Source organism: Rhinatrema bivittatum, chromosome 1 (assembly GCF_901001135.1).
Source record: "Rhinatrema bivittatum chromosome 1, aRhiBiv1.1, whole genome shotgun sequence".
Taxonomy (NCBI): Eukaryota; Metazoa; Chordata; class Amphibia; order Gymnophiona; family Rhinatrematidae; genus Rhinatrema; species Rhinatrema bivittatum.
Window position 1 is genome coordinate 706,040,834 of NC_042615.1, and position 18,978 is coordinate 706,059,811.

Here is an 18,978-nt window from a genome sequence, read left to right on the forward strand (position 1 = left end):
GGCAAACATAGGTAATTACTCTCTAATAGCGGGAAAAACAGCAAAGCACTAAAGTGTATCTAGATGAGAGTACAAAGGCTTATAAGTGGCCAACGTGTGCAGCAAATAAGTGAGGAAGCTGGTACCAACTCGTTTAGTCCAACCTGAAAAAGGTCCCACAAAGGAGACTCGCTTTTTTAACGATACAAAAAGAAATACAAAACAAGACGAGGGCAGGTAATTATTTCTATTAATCTCTATAAATAGCGAGAAATTCAACGAACCAAGTATCCTTATTACATTCAAACCAGTAGTGTACTTAGGAATCTCATTTGAAGATCTTGGCTTCACCTTCTTCATGTACGCGGACGACGTCCAAATCCTCATCCCCATCTCTGAATCCTTTTCCAAATCCCTCCTGCACTGGGACGACCACCTTCTCAATTAAACAACTACTCAACCAAATGAACCTCGCTCTCAATACAGACAAAACAGAACTACTAATATTAAACCATAAATCCAACCACACATTCCCCCCAATATCCTCCCCCCAGCAAGGCCAACCCCCTATATCAAAAGAAGTAAGAAACTTTGGCATCAAAATAGATAATGAGCTAAACTTTAAGAAATTCATAAACTCTACCATAAAAGACAGCTTTTATAAACTACACGTCCTAAAAAAGCTTAGACCCCCCCCTCCTCCATCAAAGCGACTTTAGAACAGTATTACAAGCACTCATCCTATCCAAGCTTGATTACGGCAACTCCTTACTATTAGGACTCCCAAATATGTCCCCTTAAACCCCTACAAATGCTCCAAAATGCCGCCGCCAGAATCCTCACAAACACCAGAAGAAATGATCACATCTCACCTATTCTAAAAAATCTACACTGGCTGCCCATACACCTCAGGATACAATTCAAAAGTCTCACTCTAATACACAAAATTTTATACAACCAAAACAATCTGGTTCAACACATCCTTCCACTTTAAACCCCAGTGAAGACCCACAAGATCAGCCAATAATGGCTCTCTACCAATAACCTCCCCAAAACTCACTAATCTGTCCTCGACACGAGCATGTGCTTTCTCCATTGCCGGTCCCTCCATATGGAACGCTATGCCTCTAGACCTAAGACTGGAATCTAACACTATTAACTTAAAAAAAAAAAAAAAAAAAAAAAAAAAAAAAGCTAAAAACCTGGCTTTTTAAACAAGCCTACCAATGACTCTCACACTTTCCAATATCCCCCCTCCACCCCCTTCCCAGTATTATTGATAGAATTTCTTCCCCCCATTTCAACATGTAAACCTCAACATTATCTATAGTTATATGTTTTTCTTTTTCTTGTTTTTCATTTATGACTTTGTTCGATTTCAGAGTGTTCCACCTTTACCTTCTCCTTAGTTAATCCGAACTGTTATAATGTAAATTTTCATTCCATAGTTCAATTGTTTTAATGTAAACTGATGTGATGCGGAAATGAATGTCGATATATAAAAAAGCTAAATAAATAAATAAATAAGTATGGAAAGGAAAACTCAGAATACTTTTGCAATATGCAAAAAAAAAAAGTCTTCAAGAAATAGCTTCATGAAGTTTATTTTATTTATTTATTTCAAATATTTATAGCCTAACTATAATAAACTCGTTATACTAGGTGGGTTTGTGGCAGTGGGAGAATAAGTATCATCGAAGAATAGCCTATCATATCGGAATTTTTTTTTTATTAAAGTGAATCTAAGGATTAAACTGGTAAATGAATTTACCTTGATCAACAAAAGGAAAGTACTTTTTGTTTAGGAAATGAATAAAAGTATAATAAAAAGTTTTGTGGCTGGGCTTACGATTATATATGCTTGAAATGGCATCACATTCAGCACCGTCAGGTGTCCATCTTTTCCTTTAATACAGATAAGGCGGCAAGAAAACAATGATTACTCTTTAGTCTGCATATTCTTGTTCACATCCTGCTGCCAGAAATCTGACACTAGAAAACCAGCCTAGTAGTATTATGGGGTAATACTGGATGTTCTCATATAAAAGTTTAACTTAGAGTGCAGTGCAGCTGATTGTTTCCTCTGCCAAATTTGTAGCAATCCATGACCAGGATTCAAATTAAGAGGTCACCATTTTTCAGGCTGGATAGCTACTATTTGGAGGACCGCTGGCTTGTTTGAGGAGAAGCACTTCTGAAAATAGTGCAGCTGAGATCTGGCTAAGTCAGTCGCATTCCTTTGCCACTACGGCAAGGATGGAAATTGGCTTAGTGAAATTTGTGAAATCAGTTTCCCTGTCTGCCATTAGATGGGATGAACATAGCTTGAAAGCTGAAAGAGTACAGAAGGAAACCCTAAGGGTTCACTGATTAATTAAATTTGTTTCCCCATAGACAAAGAATGGGATAAAAGTCTTAGTGAATCAGGTCCTAAAAATGTGCAGGGGAAGACAATATGGAGGTCAGAAAGAAATAGACTATGAAGGTAGAGAAAGGCCCTAAGGCCCACCTAGGCTGACTATTTACCCTTCCTGCTGGAGTACCGCAGAGCCCACCTGACCTCCAGTGTTGAAAGAGGCACATAATGGAAAAAAAGGCAGGTACAAAGACAGAAAGAGATAAGGAGGAAAGACAGACAAGCCAGATGTAAAAAAAATCCTTGCAATTTTGTCTACAGAAGAAAAAATAATCATCATCAAAAGCTGTTTTCAGATTGTATAATTTTATGATCTAAAACAATGTTTTCCCCAATTACAGTCACATAAGGGTCACCATTTTTTCATTTGAGTTAGTAAATTTTATCTCACTAATTTGATTAAAAAAAGATTTTGGTTCAAATTCAATAGAGGCAAACTTAAAAAAATTAAAAGCACATTTTATTTCCTGATAGAGCTGGGGGTAGGTCTTAAGTTTGGGGTATTAGAAAGGGATCAAGAAGTACTTTGGAGTCATCTTAACTGGGTAAAGGAATGACCAGCCATATCTGGTTTTCAGGATATGCAAAATGTACATATGTGAGAAACCAAGGTCCACAAGGTTGGCCATATTCAAGTTGGCCTATACCCAAGAAGAGATTGAAAGTGATGTTAGGGTATGAGCGTGCATTTGGAAGATGGGGGCGGGCTACACGGCTCAGCAAGTTGGTTTGAATTTCTAACTCCAGGGCCTTCACATACCAGCAAATCCTCTCTCTCTTACCCAAAGTTCTGTGGTAAAGTAAGCATTTCTCCTAGCATTAACGTTTCTGCTCCTTTCACAGTAGACGGGTCATCTTTCATGAGGTGATTCAGCAGATCTCCTGTAAGAACATAAAACGTTTTTAAAACAAAACAAAACAACTTTCCTGCTATATATATATTTTGACAATTTCTTCCTGCATTCCTGGGCTTCTAGCTCAATCAGAACTAACCTCTGTTAGGCTCTAGCACTATGAGCCTTCATTTGCAACCACACAGGGTTTTTTTTCCCTATTTTATGGCCCCTCCCAGCTCAGCCCAGTCACTGCATTGACCATGCTTGAGCAGCAGCCATAAGCTACAGCTTTCTCTGGAACCTGGTTCATGTGAACCCCAAGTCTGGCCACTAGCAGGCCGATATAATACAGTGCGCTCAGCCTAGTGCAAAGCTTGCCGCACAGTTGGACGCGCTACAATAATTCCCCATGCAATAATGGGATTAGTGTGTCCAAACCAGCGCCTAGCTAATCGCGCACATCACAAGTAAATGCCATGTAGCTGAGGCTATTAGCTATTACCCCCCATGCAAAAAATTACCATGTGCCCAAGGTGCACATTTTTACTCCCAAAAATTAACACCAGCCCTGGAGCCGGCGTTAAGTCTTGAGGCGCCCCAAGCCTCCACAAAAAAGTAGGTCCCTCCTACTTAATGTCATCACAATACTAAGTAGGAGGAACCACAGATAGCAGTATCAGAAAAAAAATAAGAGAGTCTTGAAGGGTGTCAGGTTAGGAAAACAGATGCTCAATTTACAGTGCACAGGTTAGGAAAATGGGCGCTCGTAAATTGAGCGTCTCTATTCCTGACCCGTGCATAGCCACCTCTCCTGGGTGCCCGATGACAAGGACACGCTAGGGATGCACAATTGATCCCTGGCTCATCCTTTTTAGTGGGGCACCTCATTAACATATTGAATCATGCATCCAGGAAGGTGAATAGGCACAGGTCAGGATAATGGGTGCTTAATACGTGCTCATTTTCCATACACTTGTATTGCATCGGTCCCTTGGTGTTTCTACCATGAAATGGCTGAAACTCCTCCTCACAAGGGCTATGAATACTACTTCTGCAGCATCTCTAACCCCAACTGGCTAGAGAATTGAATCACTGGTCCTTTTCCGGGGTAGTGACTCCCACTACAGAACGCAGTATTGTGGAATCATTTTTCCCTATGTGCACTTTTGTACATTAAATTTCATCTGCCATTAAGTTGCCCAGAACTCACAAGGTCCCTCTGCCATACCTCACAATCTACTACTGTTTTAACAAATGTGGATACTTTTGTGTCATCTGATTACCTCGCTAGTTGCTCCCTTTTCCAGATCATTTATGAATATGTTAAACAGCACAGGTCCCAGTACTGATCCCTGTGGTATCCACTAATGACTCTTCTCCATTTGGAAAACTGACCATTTAATCCTATCCTCTGTAAGTGCTGCTAGGCAGAGAGGGGTGGGGAGAAAGGTGATCAGGAATTTGCTGGGTGGGGTGGGGGGGAAGAGAACGTGAGTGCTGCTAGACAAGGAAGACTGTAGAAGAGAAGGGGTCAGACTGCTGCCAGGCAGGAAGGGTAGAACATAAGAACATAAGAAAATTCCATACTGGGTCAGACCAAGGGTCCATCAAGCCCAGCATCCTGTTTCCAACAGTGGCCAATCCAGGCCATAAGAACCTGGCAAGTACCCAAAAACTAAGTCTATTCCATGTAACCATTGCTAATGGCAGTGGCTATTCTCTAAGTGAACTTAATAGCAGGTAATGGACTTCTCCTCCAAGAACTTATCCAATCCTTTTTTAAACACAGCTATACTAACTGCACGAACCACATCCTCTGGCAACAAATTCCAGAGTTTAATTGTGCGTTGAGTAAAAAAGAACTTTCTCCGATTAGTTTTAAATGTGCCCCATGCTAACTTCATGGAGTGCCCCCTAGTCTTTCTACTATCCGAAAGAGTAAATAACCGATTCACATCTACCCGTTCTAGACCTCTCATGATTTTAAACACCTCTATCATATCCCCCCTCAGTCGTCTCTTCTCCAAGCTGAAAAGTCCAAACCTCTTTAGTCTTTCCTCATAGGGGAGTTGTTCCATTCCCCTTATTTTGGTAGCCCTTCTCTGTACCTTCTCCATCGCAATTATATCTTTTTTGAGATGCGGCGACCAGAATTGTACACAGTATTCAAGGTGCGGTCTCACCATGGAGCGATACAGAGGCATTATGACATTTTCCGTTTATTCATCATTCCTTTTCTAATAATTCCCAACATTCTGTTTGCTTTTTTGAATGCCGCAGCACACTGCACCGACGATTTCAATGTGTTATCCACTATGACTCCTAGATCTCTTTCTTGGGTTGTAGCACCTAATATGGAACCCAACATTGTGTAATTATAGCATGGGTTATTTTTCCCTATATGCATCACCTTGCACTTATCCACATTAAATTTCATCTGCCATTTGGATGCCCAATTTTCCAGTCTCACAAGGTCTTCCTGCAATTTATCACAATCTGCTTGTGATTTAACTACTCTAAACAATTTTGTGTCATCTGCAAATTTGATTATCTCACTCGTCGTATTTCTTTCCAGATCATTTATAAATATATTGAACAGTAAGGGTCCCAATACAGATCCCTGAGGCACTCCACTGTCCACTCCCTTCCACTGAGAAAATTGCCCATTCAATCCTACTCTCTGTTTCCTGTCTTTTAGCCAATTTGCAATCCACGAAAGGACATCGCCACCTATCCCATGACTTTTTACTTTTCCTAGAAGCCTCTCATGAGGAACTTTGTCAAACGCCTTCTGAAAATCCAAGTATACTATATCTACCGGTTCACCTTTATCCACATGTTTATTAACTCCTTCAAAAAAGTGAAGCAGATTTGTGAGGCAAGACTTGCCCTGGGTAAAGCCATGCTGACTTTGTTCCATTAAACCATGTCTTTCTATATGTTCTGTGATTTTGATGTTTGGAACACTTTCCACTATTTTTCCTGGCACTGAAGTCAGGCTAACCGGTCTGTAGTTTCCCGGATCGTCCCTGGAGCCCTTTTTAAATATTGGGGTTACATTTGCTATCCTCCAGTCTTCAGGTACAATGGATGATTTTAATGATAAGTTACAAATTTTTACTAATAGGTCTGAAATTTCATTTTTTAGTTCCTTCAGAACTCTGGGGTGTATACCATCTGGTCCAGGTGATTTACTACTCGTCAGTTAGTCAATCAGGCCTACCACATCTTCTAGGTTCACCGTGATTTGATTCAGTCCATCTGAATCATTACCCATGAAAACCTTCTCCATTACGGGTGCCTCCCCAACATCCTTTTCAGTAAACACCGAAGCAAAGAAATCATTTAATCTTTCCGCGATGGCCTTATCTTCTCTAAGTGCCCCTTTAACCCCTCGATCATCTAACAGTCCAACTGACTCCCTCACAGGATTTCTGCTTCGGATATATTTAAAAAAGTTTTTACTGTGAGTTTTTGCCTCTACAGCCAACTTCTTTTCAAATTCTCTCTTAGCCTGTCTTATCAATGTCTTACATTTAACTTGCCAATGTTTATGCTTTATCCTATTTTCTTCTGTTGGATCCTTCTTCCAATTTTTGAATGAAGATCTTTTGGCTAAAATAGCTTCTTTCACCTCCCCTTTTAACCATGCCGGTAATCGTTTTGCCTTCTTTCCACCTTTCTTAATGTGTGGAATACATCTGGACTGTGCTTCTAGAATGGTATTTTTTTTAACAATGACCACGCCTCTTGGACATTTTTACTTTTGTAGCTGCTCCTTTCAGTTTTTTTTCTAACAATTTTTCTCATTTTATCAAAGTTTCCCTTTTGAAAGTTTAGCACGAGGGCCTTGGATTTGCACACTGTTCCTTTTCCAGTCATTAAATCAAATTTGATCATATTATGATCACTATTGCCAAGCGGCCCCACCACCATTACCTCTCTCACCAAGTCCTGTGCTCCACTGAGAATTAGATCTAAAATTGCTCCCTCTCTCATCGGTTCCTGAACCAATTGCTCCATAAAGCTATCATTTATTCCATCCAGGAACGTTATCTCTCTAGTGTGACCCGATGATACATTTACCCAGTCTATATTGGGGTAATTGAAGTCTCAAACAATCAACAGAAGCCAACCTTGCACATAAGCAAGTATTCATCTAGACAGGTGCAGGACAGAAAATGAAGTTCCATTCAAAATTCAAACGTGTATTTATTATATAACTAAATTTTCATAGTTCATTCAATACGGCAACTCCTTCAGGTAAACAAAGAATATTTTAAATACTTGTCCCCCGACACGGTCCGTGTTTCGTGTGAACTGCATCAGGAGGGACCGCAGTATATTATGTCCTGCACCTGTCTAGATGGGTAATTGAAGTCTCCCATTATTACTGCACTACCAATTTGGTTAGCTTCCCTAATTTCTCTTAGCATTTCACTGTCCATCTCACCATCTTGACCAGGTGGACGGTAGTATACCCCTATCACTGTAGTCTTCCCTGACACAAAAGGGATTTCTACCCATAAAGATTCAATTTTGTATTTAGTCTCATGCAGGATGTTTATCCTGTTGGACTCTATGCCATCCCGGACATAAAGCGCCACACCTCCTCCCGACTGCTCCTCTCTGTCACTGCGATATAATTTGTACCCCGGTATAGCACTGTCCCATTGGTTATCCTCTTTCCACCATGTCTCTGAGATGCCAATTAAGTCTACGTCATCATTTACTGCTATACATTCTAATTCTCCCATCTTACATCTTAGACGTCTGGCATTAGCATACAAACATTTCAAAGTTTGTTTTTTGTTTGTATTTTTATTCTGCTTTTTAATTGATAGGGATAAGTTAGAATTTTTTAGCTCAGGTGAGTTTTTAGTTACAGGCACTTGGACTACTTTTCTAATTATTGGAACCTCACTGTCGGGATGCCCTAATTCTAATGCATCATTAGTATCCTTTAAAGATACCTCTCTCCGAACCATGCGCTGCTGAGCGACTGTCGGCTTTCCCCTTTGTTCTAGTTTAAAAGCTGCTCTATCTCCTTTTTAAAGGTTAGCGCCAGCAGTCTGGTTCCACCCTGGTTAAGGTGGAGCCCATCCCTTCGGAAGAGACTCCCCCTTCCCCAAAAGGTTCCCCAGTTCCTAACAAAACTGAATCCCTCCTCCTTGCACCATCATCTCATCCACGCATTGAGACTCCGGAGCTCTGCCTGCCTCTGGTGACCTGCGCGTGGAACAGGGAGCATTTCAGAGAATGCTACCCTGGAGGTTCTGGATTTAATCTTTCTACCTAAGAGCCTAAATTTGGTAGGAGGAAAAGGAGGTTGGGGCTGCTGGCAGGGAGAGGTGGAGGAGAGGGTTTGGGTTATGCATGGTAGGTATGGGGATGGGGAAGAAAGGAACAGTCTAGTAGGGAGAGAGGGAGCAACCGGGAGAGGATGCAGGGTGGGGAAAGGGCAGGCCCGATGCCACCGGATGTGCAAACCGTGTAATTGCACAGGGCGGCAACCCCGGTGGGGTGGTGTCGGGAGCAGAGAGGCCTGCTAGGCCGCCGGTGGCCTCTAAGTCACCAGTGGCCCAGAAAATGAATTGGCCCGTGAGGCTGCCGGTGGACCCCATCTCACTGGTGTACCGGAAGAGGAATCAGCTCGTGAGGCCACTGGTGGACCCCATTTTACTGGCGGCCTGGAAGAGGAATCGGCCTGTGAGGTCACTGGTGGACCCCATCTCACCGGCAGCTGAACGAGGAAGGAGCTCGTTTCACCTACTCTTACTCAGTGCAGGCGTTCACTGTCCAAAACAGGTGAAGCTAGCATGTTTTCTATGCTGATCTCGTGATGGAAGAGATCAGCATAAAGGAATTGCTAGGCTCGTGTGGTTTGATTAGCGCATGGGCCAGCACATGAGGAGGAACAGTAGAATGGCTCCCGGTGGTGAGTGTGTGTGTGTGTGTGTGTGTGTATGAGTGAATAAATGAATGAGTCTTACTGGGGCATGGAGATGTGGTGTGTGTGAATGAGAGCCTGACCTGGGGGTGTAGTGTGTGAATGAGAGCCTGACTGGAAGGGGGGGGGCTATGTGAATGGCAGCCTGTCTGGATGGGGGGGGGAGGAGGAGGAGTATGTAAATGGCAGCCTGACTGGAGAGTGACTGTGCGCGCGCGTGTGAATGGGGACCTGTCTGGGAGGTGCGTGCGCGCGGGTGTATGGGAACCTGTCTGGGAGGTGCGTGCGCGCGGGTGTATGGGAACCTGTCTGGGAGGTGCGTGCGCGCGGGTGTATGGGAACCTGTCTGGGAGGTGCGTGCGCGCGTGGTATGGGAACCTGTCTGGGAGGTGCGTGCGCGCGGGTGTATGGGAACCTGTCTGGGAGGTGCGTGCGCGTGTGGTATGGTAATCTGTCTGGGAGGTGTGTGCGTGCGTGGTATGGGAATCTGTCTGGGAGGTGCGTGTGAAAATGGGAGCCTGCCTGGGTGTGAAGAAAATTTGTCCTGCCTCACACTAATCCATGCCTTACTCAAGATGACTGGAAATAAAACGTTTTCAGGTATGGAGAGTGGTGAATTTTCCATCCTTATTAGTTTAACTTATTGGATATGTCTGCCATTTTGAAATAATTTATTGTTTGGGAAATTTTTAAAATTTTGTATGAGCTCTTATTTATTGGATGTTATTCTATTCCTTAGATCATTATAAAAGGAATATTTCCAAGTATGGTTTTACTAATATGATTGATTTATATTCCTAAATTTTAGTGTTTGATGAATGATTTATGAGGACTGGTGATGTTTCTGTTTCTCCATTGCTGCATTACATACAGAGTTTGGTTTGTTGCAGTCTGCGGTTTCCGGTTCAGTTTCTGTTTATAATTTATAGTCTCTTTTATTCTGAATTTGGTGAGAGTGAGTCTGTGTTCTGCATGTTTAATTGAGGAGGGCTATTCTGTGTTAAAAAAAAAAAACCAAAACAAAAAAAAACGAGGAGGGGGGGCAGCACAGTAATTGTTTGCACAGGGCAGCAAAAATGCTAGCACCGGCCCTGGGGAAGGGTTTGGGATTACTGATGTGAGTGAGAGGATGACTGAAAGGGAGTAGCTGGGGGAAGTGAGGGATGATGGAGACATAGAGACAGAGTGCAAGAGCCATAATATGTCAGTTTTGGTAATGTGCATTTATTCTATCTTTGTGCTTCATTTATTTTATTTAAATTCTGTTATTCAGATACTTCAAAGCAGATTATATTCAGGTACTGTAGGCATTTCCTTATCCCAAGAAGGCTTACAACCTAACCCCTAGATTTATCAAAATGCTATGTTTATAGCAGAAATAGTGCCCGCGATAAAAGAGGGGCATGGTTAGACTAATTTCACAGCTCTCGCATCACGTAGCTATTTTTTGCGTCACAAGCAACACTTGTCGCACACTACGTCAGCACGTTCTGCGATGTGTCACTAGCCACACATAGATATAATTACAGAAACAGTATCACTTGGAAACAACAAAAGTCCTAAAACAGGCATTTCAATCATGAAATTAAGTTATATGGGGGAGAGTCAAGATGGCAGCTTATAGGTTTGCAGTTGCATCTGCTCTTACCCTTTTTTTTTTTTTTTTTTTTTTTATCTATCAACTTTTTTCATACATTTTTACAAAGAACATCTTTGCAATGTAACTAAGAGAAGAAATCTCTAATACATACTATGTATCCCATATTGCATACAAGTCTGTTAATCATGGAAACATAATTACCTCTTATATTTTCAAAGGCAATACATGGGGGGGAGAAAAGGAAATCAGAGGAGACTTATAAGAAATCAAATTAACAATACTGCTTGATACCCCATCACACTATTATAGATCCCTTCCAATATTTGCAGACCCTATGCCCTCCCATTCAGGAACATCCGCAACTGCTCCGGAGAGAAGAAAATATAAGTATTTCCAAAATATTTAATTATGCATTTGCACAGATAACGCAGGAGAAAAAACTTGCTCCTAAAGCCAAAGCCTCAGGCCGCATTGAGAGAAACATCTTCCTACGCTGCTGCGTAGCTCTTGAGAGGTCTGGATATATACGTATCAGACCTCCCAGAAAGGAAACATTTAAACTTTTAAAATAGCTTTTCATTAACAGACTCAGAAAAAAAAGAAACAGAGTACTGCACGCTCCATTACCTCTAAATTAGAATTTTCAAGATATTCAATAAGGTTAGCAAAAACACCCCGGTCATTGCTAGCTAATGAACGAGTAGGACTCTTTCTTGAAGGTAGAAACTAATTTTCTTTAAACTTCTAGAATCTTTAAACTTCTAGAATCTTTAAACTTCTAGAATCAATTCCAGCTTTACAGCTGGAATTGATTCTAGAAGTATCTTAAGAGTCTCTATCATGAATCTTTTAAAAGGTTACCAAGGGCAGTTCACCCAAAACCTTTGGAAAATTTAACAATCTCAAATTTAAATGTCTCATGTAATTCCTCCATGGACTCTAATCTTGCAGAGGATATTCGATTACTCATGATGGTTCTATTAGACTCTTGTAGACTTTTAACATCATTAGACAATACTTGTATGGAACTTGAGTGCTCTTGTAATAGCAGTAAATGCTCCTTTTCGGCTGAGTCTATTCTTTTCTCAGATTTCTCCAGGTGTCGGGCCTGTTCTTTGAATGTCCGGGTCATACCTGCTATTAAGTCCCACAAGGACTCTAGAGTAATCACCGCCGGTTTAATAATCTCCAAGGGACACAAGTTGTTCACTCCTTCCTCCTCCATTCGCGCTCCCTCCCCCGATATCTCCAGGGGACTGGGCTCCTGTACTCGACTCTCTCAGGAGCCCCAAGTCGCGCAGTTTGGAGAGTAAAGTGCGTTCCAGCTGCGCTAGCTTTGGCATGTCCACCCTGCTGAGCATACCCTATGATGTCAACATCCGGGAACACAGCCTTGTCGGCTTCGCGCAGGGGAGAACATCGCGGCGGCTCTCAGGGATCAGGTGGGCTTCAGCGTCACTTCCCCCGGCGAAAACGAGTCTCCTCTCCCAGTCTCACTTGCGGGGCTTGAGGGCCCTTAATCCAGGGGTGGGGACCGCATACTCAGGTATTAATCGTTGCCCTGCGGGGCTAGCTGAATCTGGTGGAAAGACAGGCACTTTCCCCTTCCTTTTGTGCGGCATATTCCTTTTTCAAATAGGAAAAATAAATCCTTTTTAAGAAATGAGAGAGCAGAGCAGCTTGAATGACGTCCTTTCAAGCAGCCATCTTGAATTCTCTCACCGCTCTTACCCGTTCCTTAACCTTGCCACCCAACTGCAAAAAGTAGACAAAGCTTTTCCCTCCGCTCCGGTCTCCCAATTACCTGGTCAGCAGACATTGGATTTCACTGCAAACCGCCAGTCTGATCAACTTTTGTACAGGGACAAACCCATTGGAGTTTCCATTGGAGGTGACGAAGACTCCCAGGGTAATTAAGTTACCTTTTCCCCTCCAGCACGCCAGCCTCCAATACAGCTTGCAGCACTGGGATTCTTACTGGAGGAACTGTTGCACAATGAGGCGGCGCTGGAGTCCCGTGGTGAGGGAAGTGAAACCTTGATTGAGCATCTCAGCAAGCAGCTATCTCAGAGGTTTTGCAGTTAGTGAGTGCAGCTCCCACCCAGCCTTGAAGATCTATCAGTGGAGGAGCCTTCATCTTCTAACTGGATGACTTTGCAACTTCAAAGTAAGCCTCTGCCAGCGCTAGTTCAACCATTGGAAGTAACTTTAGACAGCATTTGGTCTATGTTTTCACGAGCTGACTCTGCTATTTTTAATTGTGCTTCACATATAGCTTCTTTGGTAAAAACTGTTTCTTATACGAGCCGTTCCCATATGGAGGAAATTTCATCTTTGAAAGGGAAGGTGGAAACTTTGTCAACGGATGTCCGGAATATCCAACGTTTGAATTTGTCTCTAGTTCAGGATAAAAGTTTGGTTCATAGCAAAATTGAACAACTTGAGAACTATTTGAGACACTTGAACTTGAGATTTCTTAACTTCCCTAAATATCCGGTTTTTCCTCCTCGAGGTATGCTTAAGAAATATTTTTTCAAAAATTTGGGAATTATAGAAGTTAATATTCCCCCTATTATTTTTTTTTTTTTTGTCAATTAGATTTTTATTAACCATTGAAAACATGAAACATAACATTTGATAGAAAATATGACAACAATGGTATTCATTTGTACAACAATTCCAGAGTGTCCGGGAAATGAGATTGCTTACATGTAGCTATAAGTCAATAGGTACGAAATCTTGTAATTCTGGACCAAACTTGTAACCTCTAGAGGGAAGGCATCTTAGAAAACATTATCAAGGACACTGCTGTATATCTTTGTAACTTCCCCCTATTATTAAAGTCTTTTTCATACCTCATAAAGTCAATGGGTTCTTCTACTCCTGAAAATGGGAACTCTGAAGCTTTGGATGTATTTTTGTTTCTAGTTCTCCAGTTTTGCACTACATGCAGAGTTTTTGACTCCGCATTTGCAATTTGAGGATTTATTGGTCTGTGTGTGTGTGACCAAGATGAGGTATTTTACTAGCATATATGAATTTGTAGCAATCTTATTTGCTGTGTTTTCTCAATAGGACATGCATTGGTAGTATACTGCTGCCTTTTCATAGGCAGGGCTGTTGCAGTTTGAGCTCTTGGTGTTAGTGCTACCTTGGTATTTTATAATTCACCTGGCAGCAGCAGAAGTTTGTACTGCTGTTACTGAGATGACACCAGAAACAGAATATCTTTTTTTCTATTGTGAGTTGTACAGGGAGATGTCTTAGTTCTGCTCTGTACTCATTGTTGGAGCGGCGGGGGGTTCCTGTGAGTACAAAGCATATATTTACATTTGGCCCTGTGATGTTGTGTGTTCAGTATGTCACGCATGTGAGCATCATCTATCAGGTGTGTCTCAACAGAAAAAAGGTTGAGAACCACTGTGCTAGTGTATAGTTTTTGTGTAGTGATCCCTAGCAGTCTAGCTTGATCTGTTTTCCCAGCAGGTGGTGTACTGGGGTTGTATGGTCAGGTGTAATATTTGCAATGCTGTTGTTCCTTAGGCTCTGCAGTCAGTTGCAGGGATGGGGCCCTGGGTGGTTGCCCATTCTTATCCCACCCCCACAAAGGACCCTGTATGTGGAAACCAGCACCTTTTTTTTTCCAGAAAAAAAAGCAGTGATTATACATATAAATTTACATTTTGTATTTCAGTTGTTATAATGCTCTGTTGATATAATGTATAACATTTGAACTTAATTCTGTTCAATAATTTTTTTTAAAAGGTCTAATCATTAAGTCCTACATAAAAGATCTCTAAAAAAAGCCCTAATTAAGAGGTGCCTGGATAAAGAAACTTGTAAGAACAATCTGGGGTGCTTCAACTGATGTACTGTGAACTGTATTGTACTCCAGCCTGGTCTGGTAGCTCATATAAAAAACTGCTAGATGGTCAACTTAATACCATGATGCTCATCCTAAATAACACACTGAAAATGACACAACCCCATGGCTTTCTGTTCTAGTGAGCCATCTGCCAACAAATATTTACAAGGATATGCAAATAATAAAGGATTTTAAACAGTTTTGCCAACTACAATCTGCTCATCAACCAAAATCTTAGCAGCAACTTAATTGCTGGTGCTCATTTTGGGAACATACTGCAATTCTCCTAGAATCTCACCCAGCCCTAGATACATGTTGGCGTAAAGAATGGAACAATACTAATGCCCCAAACACCTCATTCAATATTACTCATCCTGGTGTAAGGGTGCTTTGAAAGGTTTTCCTATGATGCTAGACTAGTTTGGTGGGCAGTGAAGAAATAAAGGATAATTACAGCAATGAGACTGCACTGATCAGACTTGAAAAAACTATCCAAGGCTGCTGAAATGTAGACTGTATCTAAAACTCAAAAGTGAGGTTACCACTAATTTTGTTTCTTCCTTCTGTGCTCAATTTACAACAAATCACGTCTTAAAGAATTCAGTGTTATTAGTATATATGAAATACAATTATGCCAACAAATTAGGAAAATATCATGTTAAATAAGTAGCTAACAGATTAGAGGTGGTGACCTATTTAATCTACTGTATCTCTGAGACTGCTCCTGAATTGCCTTGCTGGTAATTGCGCTCTCCTGAGACATCTCAATTAAGATCATTCTCTTATAGCTACCAGTGTTAAGTGTTTATTTACAGTTAACCCGCCACTGGACGCGCGTTTTCCCTTACTCCTTATTCAGTAAGGGGCCGAAAACGCACGTCCAACCCGCCGAACCTAATAGCGCCCTCAACATGCAAATGTAGGCACTAATTTCTTCCGGCACCGGGAAAGTGCACAGAAAAGCAGTAAAAACTGCTTTTCTGTGCACCCTCCGACTTAATATCATGGCGATATTAAGTCGGAGGTCCCGAAGGGTAAAAAAAAGGAAAAAAAAAAAAGGAAAAAAAAATTTGAAGTCGGCCCGCGGCTGTCGGGTCGAAAAACGGACGCTTAATTTTGCCGGAGTCTGGTCCGAGTCCGTGGCTGTCAGCGGGCTCGAGAACCGATGCCGGCAAAATTGAGCGTCGGCTGTCAAACCCGCTGACAGCCGCCGCTCCAGGCCAAAAGGAGGCGCTAGGGACGCGCTAGTGTCCCTAGCGCCTCCTTTTGCCCGTTTCTACTGCCGGGCCTCAGTTAAATACTGAATCGTGTGCACTGGCCTGTGTGCGCGCCGCTCTCCCGCAGACTTTACTGAATCGGCCTGAATGCTGGCTCTGACATTCCTTGAAGACAGTGGAGTGCTACCAATTGTTTTAGATTATTATTAAGCTGAGTACATCTGCTCCATGAATGGAAAATTAAAGACAAGCCACAGTGCGAGTTTGTTAATGCAGCAAAATCTATAGCCCATATAGCGAACCTCTGTGATTTGAACCATAATTTCCTCCACAAAGCCTTTTGTGGCTGAGAGACTGACATTGATATTTATCTCCTGAACATATTTTCATATACAGGAACAGTGACTCCTAGGAGCTTGCGCATGAAATTTCAGGTCTGAATACACTAGCTATTGGTCATCCATTTTACAACAAACAAGGTGGTGCTACTTTTTATTAAAATAAAGTACAAACAACAAAAAAGAGAATGATAAAAAAAAAAAAAAAAAAAAAAGGACAATACAACTTCTTGTTGTGTCGTTAAAAACTTCTCTATCTACAGATCTCTTGTCCCATCATTTCTGCTGCTGGCTCCAATCTCATTCCCCTTGCGCCCTAATATAATACAATGACTGCACTGGAAGTAGCACCTTTCAATGTTTAAGTTGTGTCTCGCTCCACAGGGCCATTTGTGAAACTGAATATGTAAGATATCTCTTCCCATTAGCCAACCAAAGCTAAGTGATATTATCAAACAGGTTACAGAACAATATCTTTAGGAGAAGAAACAGAAACATAACTTTTAGATGTAAAGATATCTATTTTGTCTTTCAAGAGCCAACTCCCAGTAGACTCCTATTGAGCCTACAAGGGGGCCAAAGAGTGCATGTGAATACATATATTTATATGTATACACTGACATTACAGAGCAGGGGCAAAAACAAACAATGTCAGCATCTAAACAATGTTTATTATTCCTCTTTAGTCTAAAATATATAGATATTTATTTAGACTAAGGAGAACTGTAATCATTATCTAGGTATCTAGTGAGAAAGCATATCAGCGATGTTCACACTTGTCACTAGTTGCCTAAACAAAAAAAATATCCATAAAGATTCAGCTCATAGAAGTTGTGCACATGCTGCACAGATAATCTTTGGGCTGGCTTGAATAAATACTCAACTATATCTTGTGGAGATTTCCTACACTGGGTAATATATTCAAACGCCTCCAAATATTGTGGAGTAGAGTCCCATGACTTTCACCTCGTCAAAGGTTCTGGTTTTGGAATAAAGGTGTTATTCTTTTTGACTGTATGATGTAATAAATCTATATTTTCATTTTTCAAGTTTGACTATTAACACAAAGTCATTGAAAAACATTTTATCCAACACTTTTTTCTTTACAATGTGCAGCAGCTATCAATCTTTATCATTCTCACCTGGTAAGTCTCTGTCTTCACATGTTACTGGAATATTGGTAAATAACGTTGGCTTTGTCAACCTCATCACTGTGAAGAAACAAAAACAAATTCTTATACTTTGGAATGCTAAACATACATTAGGTATTTCTTAAATATATTGCTTTCTTGCTATGTAAATGGAAATTCTAAACGAAATATTCTTAAATTCTATAAGGTGACAATACAATACATTAAGTAGCACTCGTGCCTTCAATATAACAGTGAGCCAAGATATGAGACAAGAGAAAAACAGGAAATGTCACATCTATTCCAAAAGGAAAATGAAATACTACAAAGACGTCACAGCTACCCAACTGTAGGATACACTAAATCCCCTAGATCGAGAATTTCATCAAAGAAGCAGACCCAGACCTTTTTACTTGGAAAAAAAACTCTTTATATGAGCTGGATCGTAGAATTTCTCTTTATCTGAAATGTAAGTATTTGCAAGGACAGTAGAGGAAATAGTGTGTACCCAATGAATATGTCACTGAACAATACGTAAAACACTGCTTTTGGCTTCAGAGATATCTGGAACTATCCACATCTGTTTACACAAAAATAATTGCTTAGAGAGTGAGAAATACATTTTCTGAGTCCCATCATGATCAGACTCTAAGTCATCTCAGTTTCTATAGATGTTTTCAGGAGTTGACATCATTCAATCTGTCAAAATTCAATTGGGCATTCTGAGGCTTCCCATATCCTTATCTTCTTGTGTGGGGGAGGGGGGCCAGTAATATACTCAGAAAGTTGGAAACAATCTCTCAGGAGAAAACTCAAATCCCATTGCCACTCCTTGTGACGTTGGGCAAGTAAGTCACTATTCGCTGTTGTCTCATTTTGCGTTATGGGCCTTAACGCTTGTGCTGACGCCCGCGTTAAATAGCGCAACGCACACTAGGATGCAAATTTCACATTTGCTATGCAATAACTACACCTTTTTTCTGTGTGTTCTGCCCACGTTAGCGAGGAAAAGGTTTTTATTACTCATGCCATTCAGAGAGAGGGCGAGAGAGAGAATGTATAGAAATCAATGTCACTACTTATACCACTGTTAGAAGGGGGTACATAGCTTGTTTAAAGTGGTATAAATAGGTAGAGAGTGACATTGATTTCTATACAGAGTCTCTCTCTCTCATATATGTAACCCAAAAAATGTAGCATGCATTGCAGAGCTTGGAAATTTCCCTAAGCATGCTTTCTTTCTTTTTTTTTTTTTTTTTTAATCGCAGGCACTATTTATTTATTTATAAATTTATTTTTTTTATTTATAATTTTTCTATACCAATATTAGTGAGGACATCATATAGGTTTACATCGAACAACAAAGCTTAAAGAATGGAAATTACATAAAACAGGGAGGAGAGGATGGAGCGATAGGAACTGTAAGAAAGTAGGTTGAAAGTACATAGGAATCAGGCTACTCTGAAACATATGAGAGCCAATGAACTTTGGGATTATATTTGTGTAACCAGATAAAAACAACACAAAATAACTATGTATAAGGGTTCGGAATGGATTTGCATAGGAGGTTCAGGAGTGTTTGCATGGTTCCGGTGTGCTTGCATGGTGGTGGGAAGGGTGTTATTGTTGATAGGCTTGTTTGAAAAG

The 18,978-nt window shown here is 41.0% G+C and overlaps 1 protein-coding gene across 9 annotated transcripts in view; it reads right to left on the bottom strand.

The window, feature by feature from the left end:
• The window catches only part of TRAPPC13 (trafficking protein particle complex 13), a 153,435-nt gene that overhangs the window by 86,492 nt on the left and 47,965 nt on the right, over window positions 1-18,978 (bottom strand). For all 9 annotated transcript variants that reach the window (XM_029576164.1, XM_029576182.1, XM_029576157.1 and 6 more), the window contains 2 exons: window positions 17,344-17,412; window positions 3,178-3,277 (listed from right to left, as the gene is read on the bottom strand). In XM_029576164.1, coding sequence (XP_029432024.1) covers window positions 3,178-3,277; window positions 17,344-17,412 — 169 coding nt within the window. The remainder of the gene's footprint in view (window positions 1-3,177; window positions 3,278-17,343; window positions 17,413-18,978) is intronic.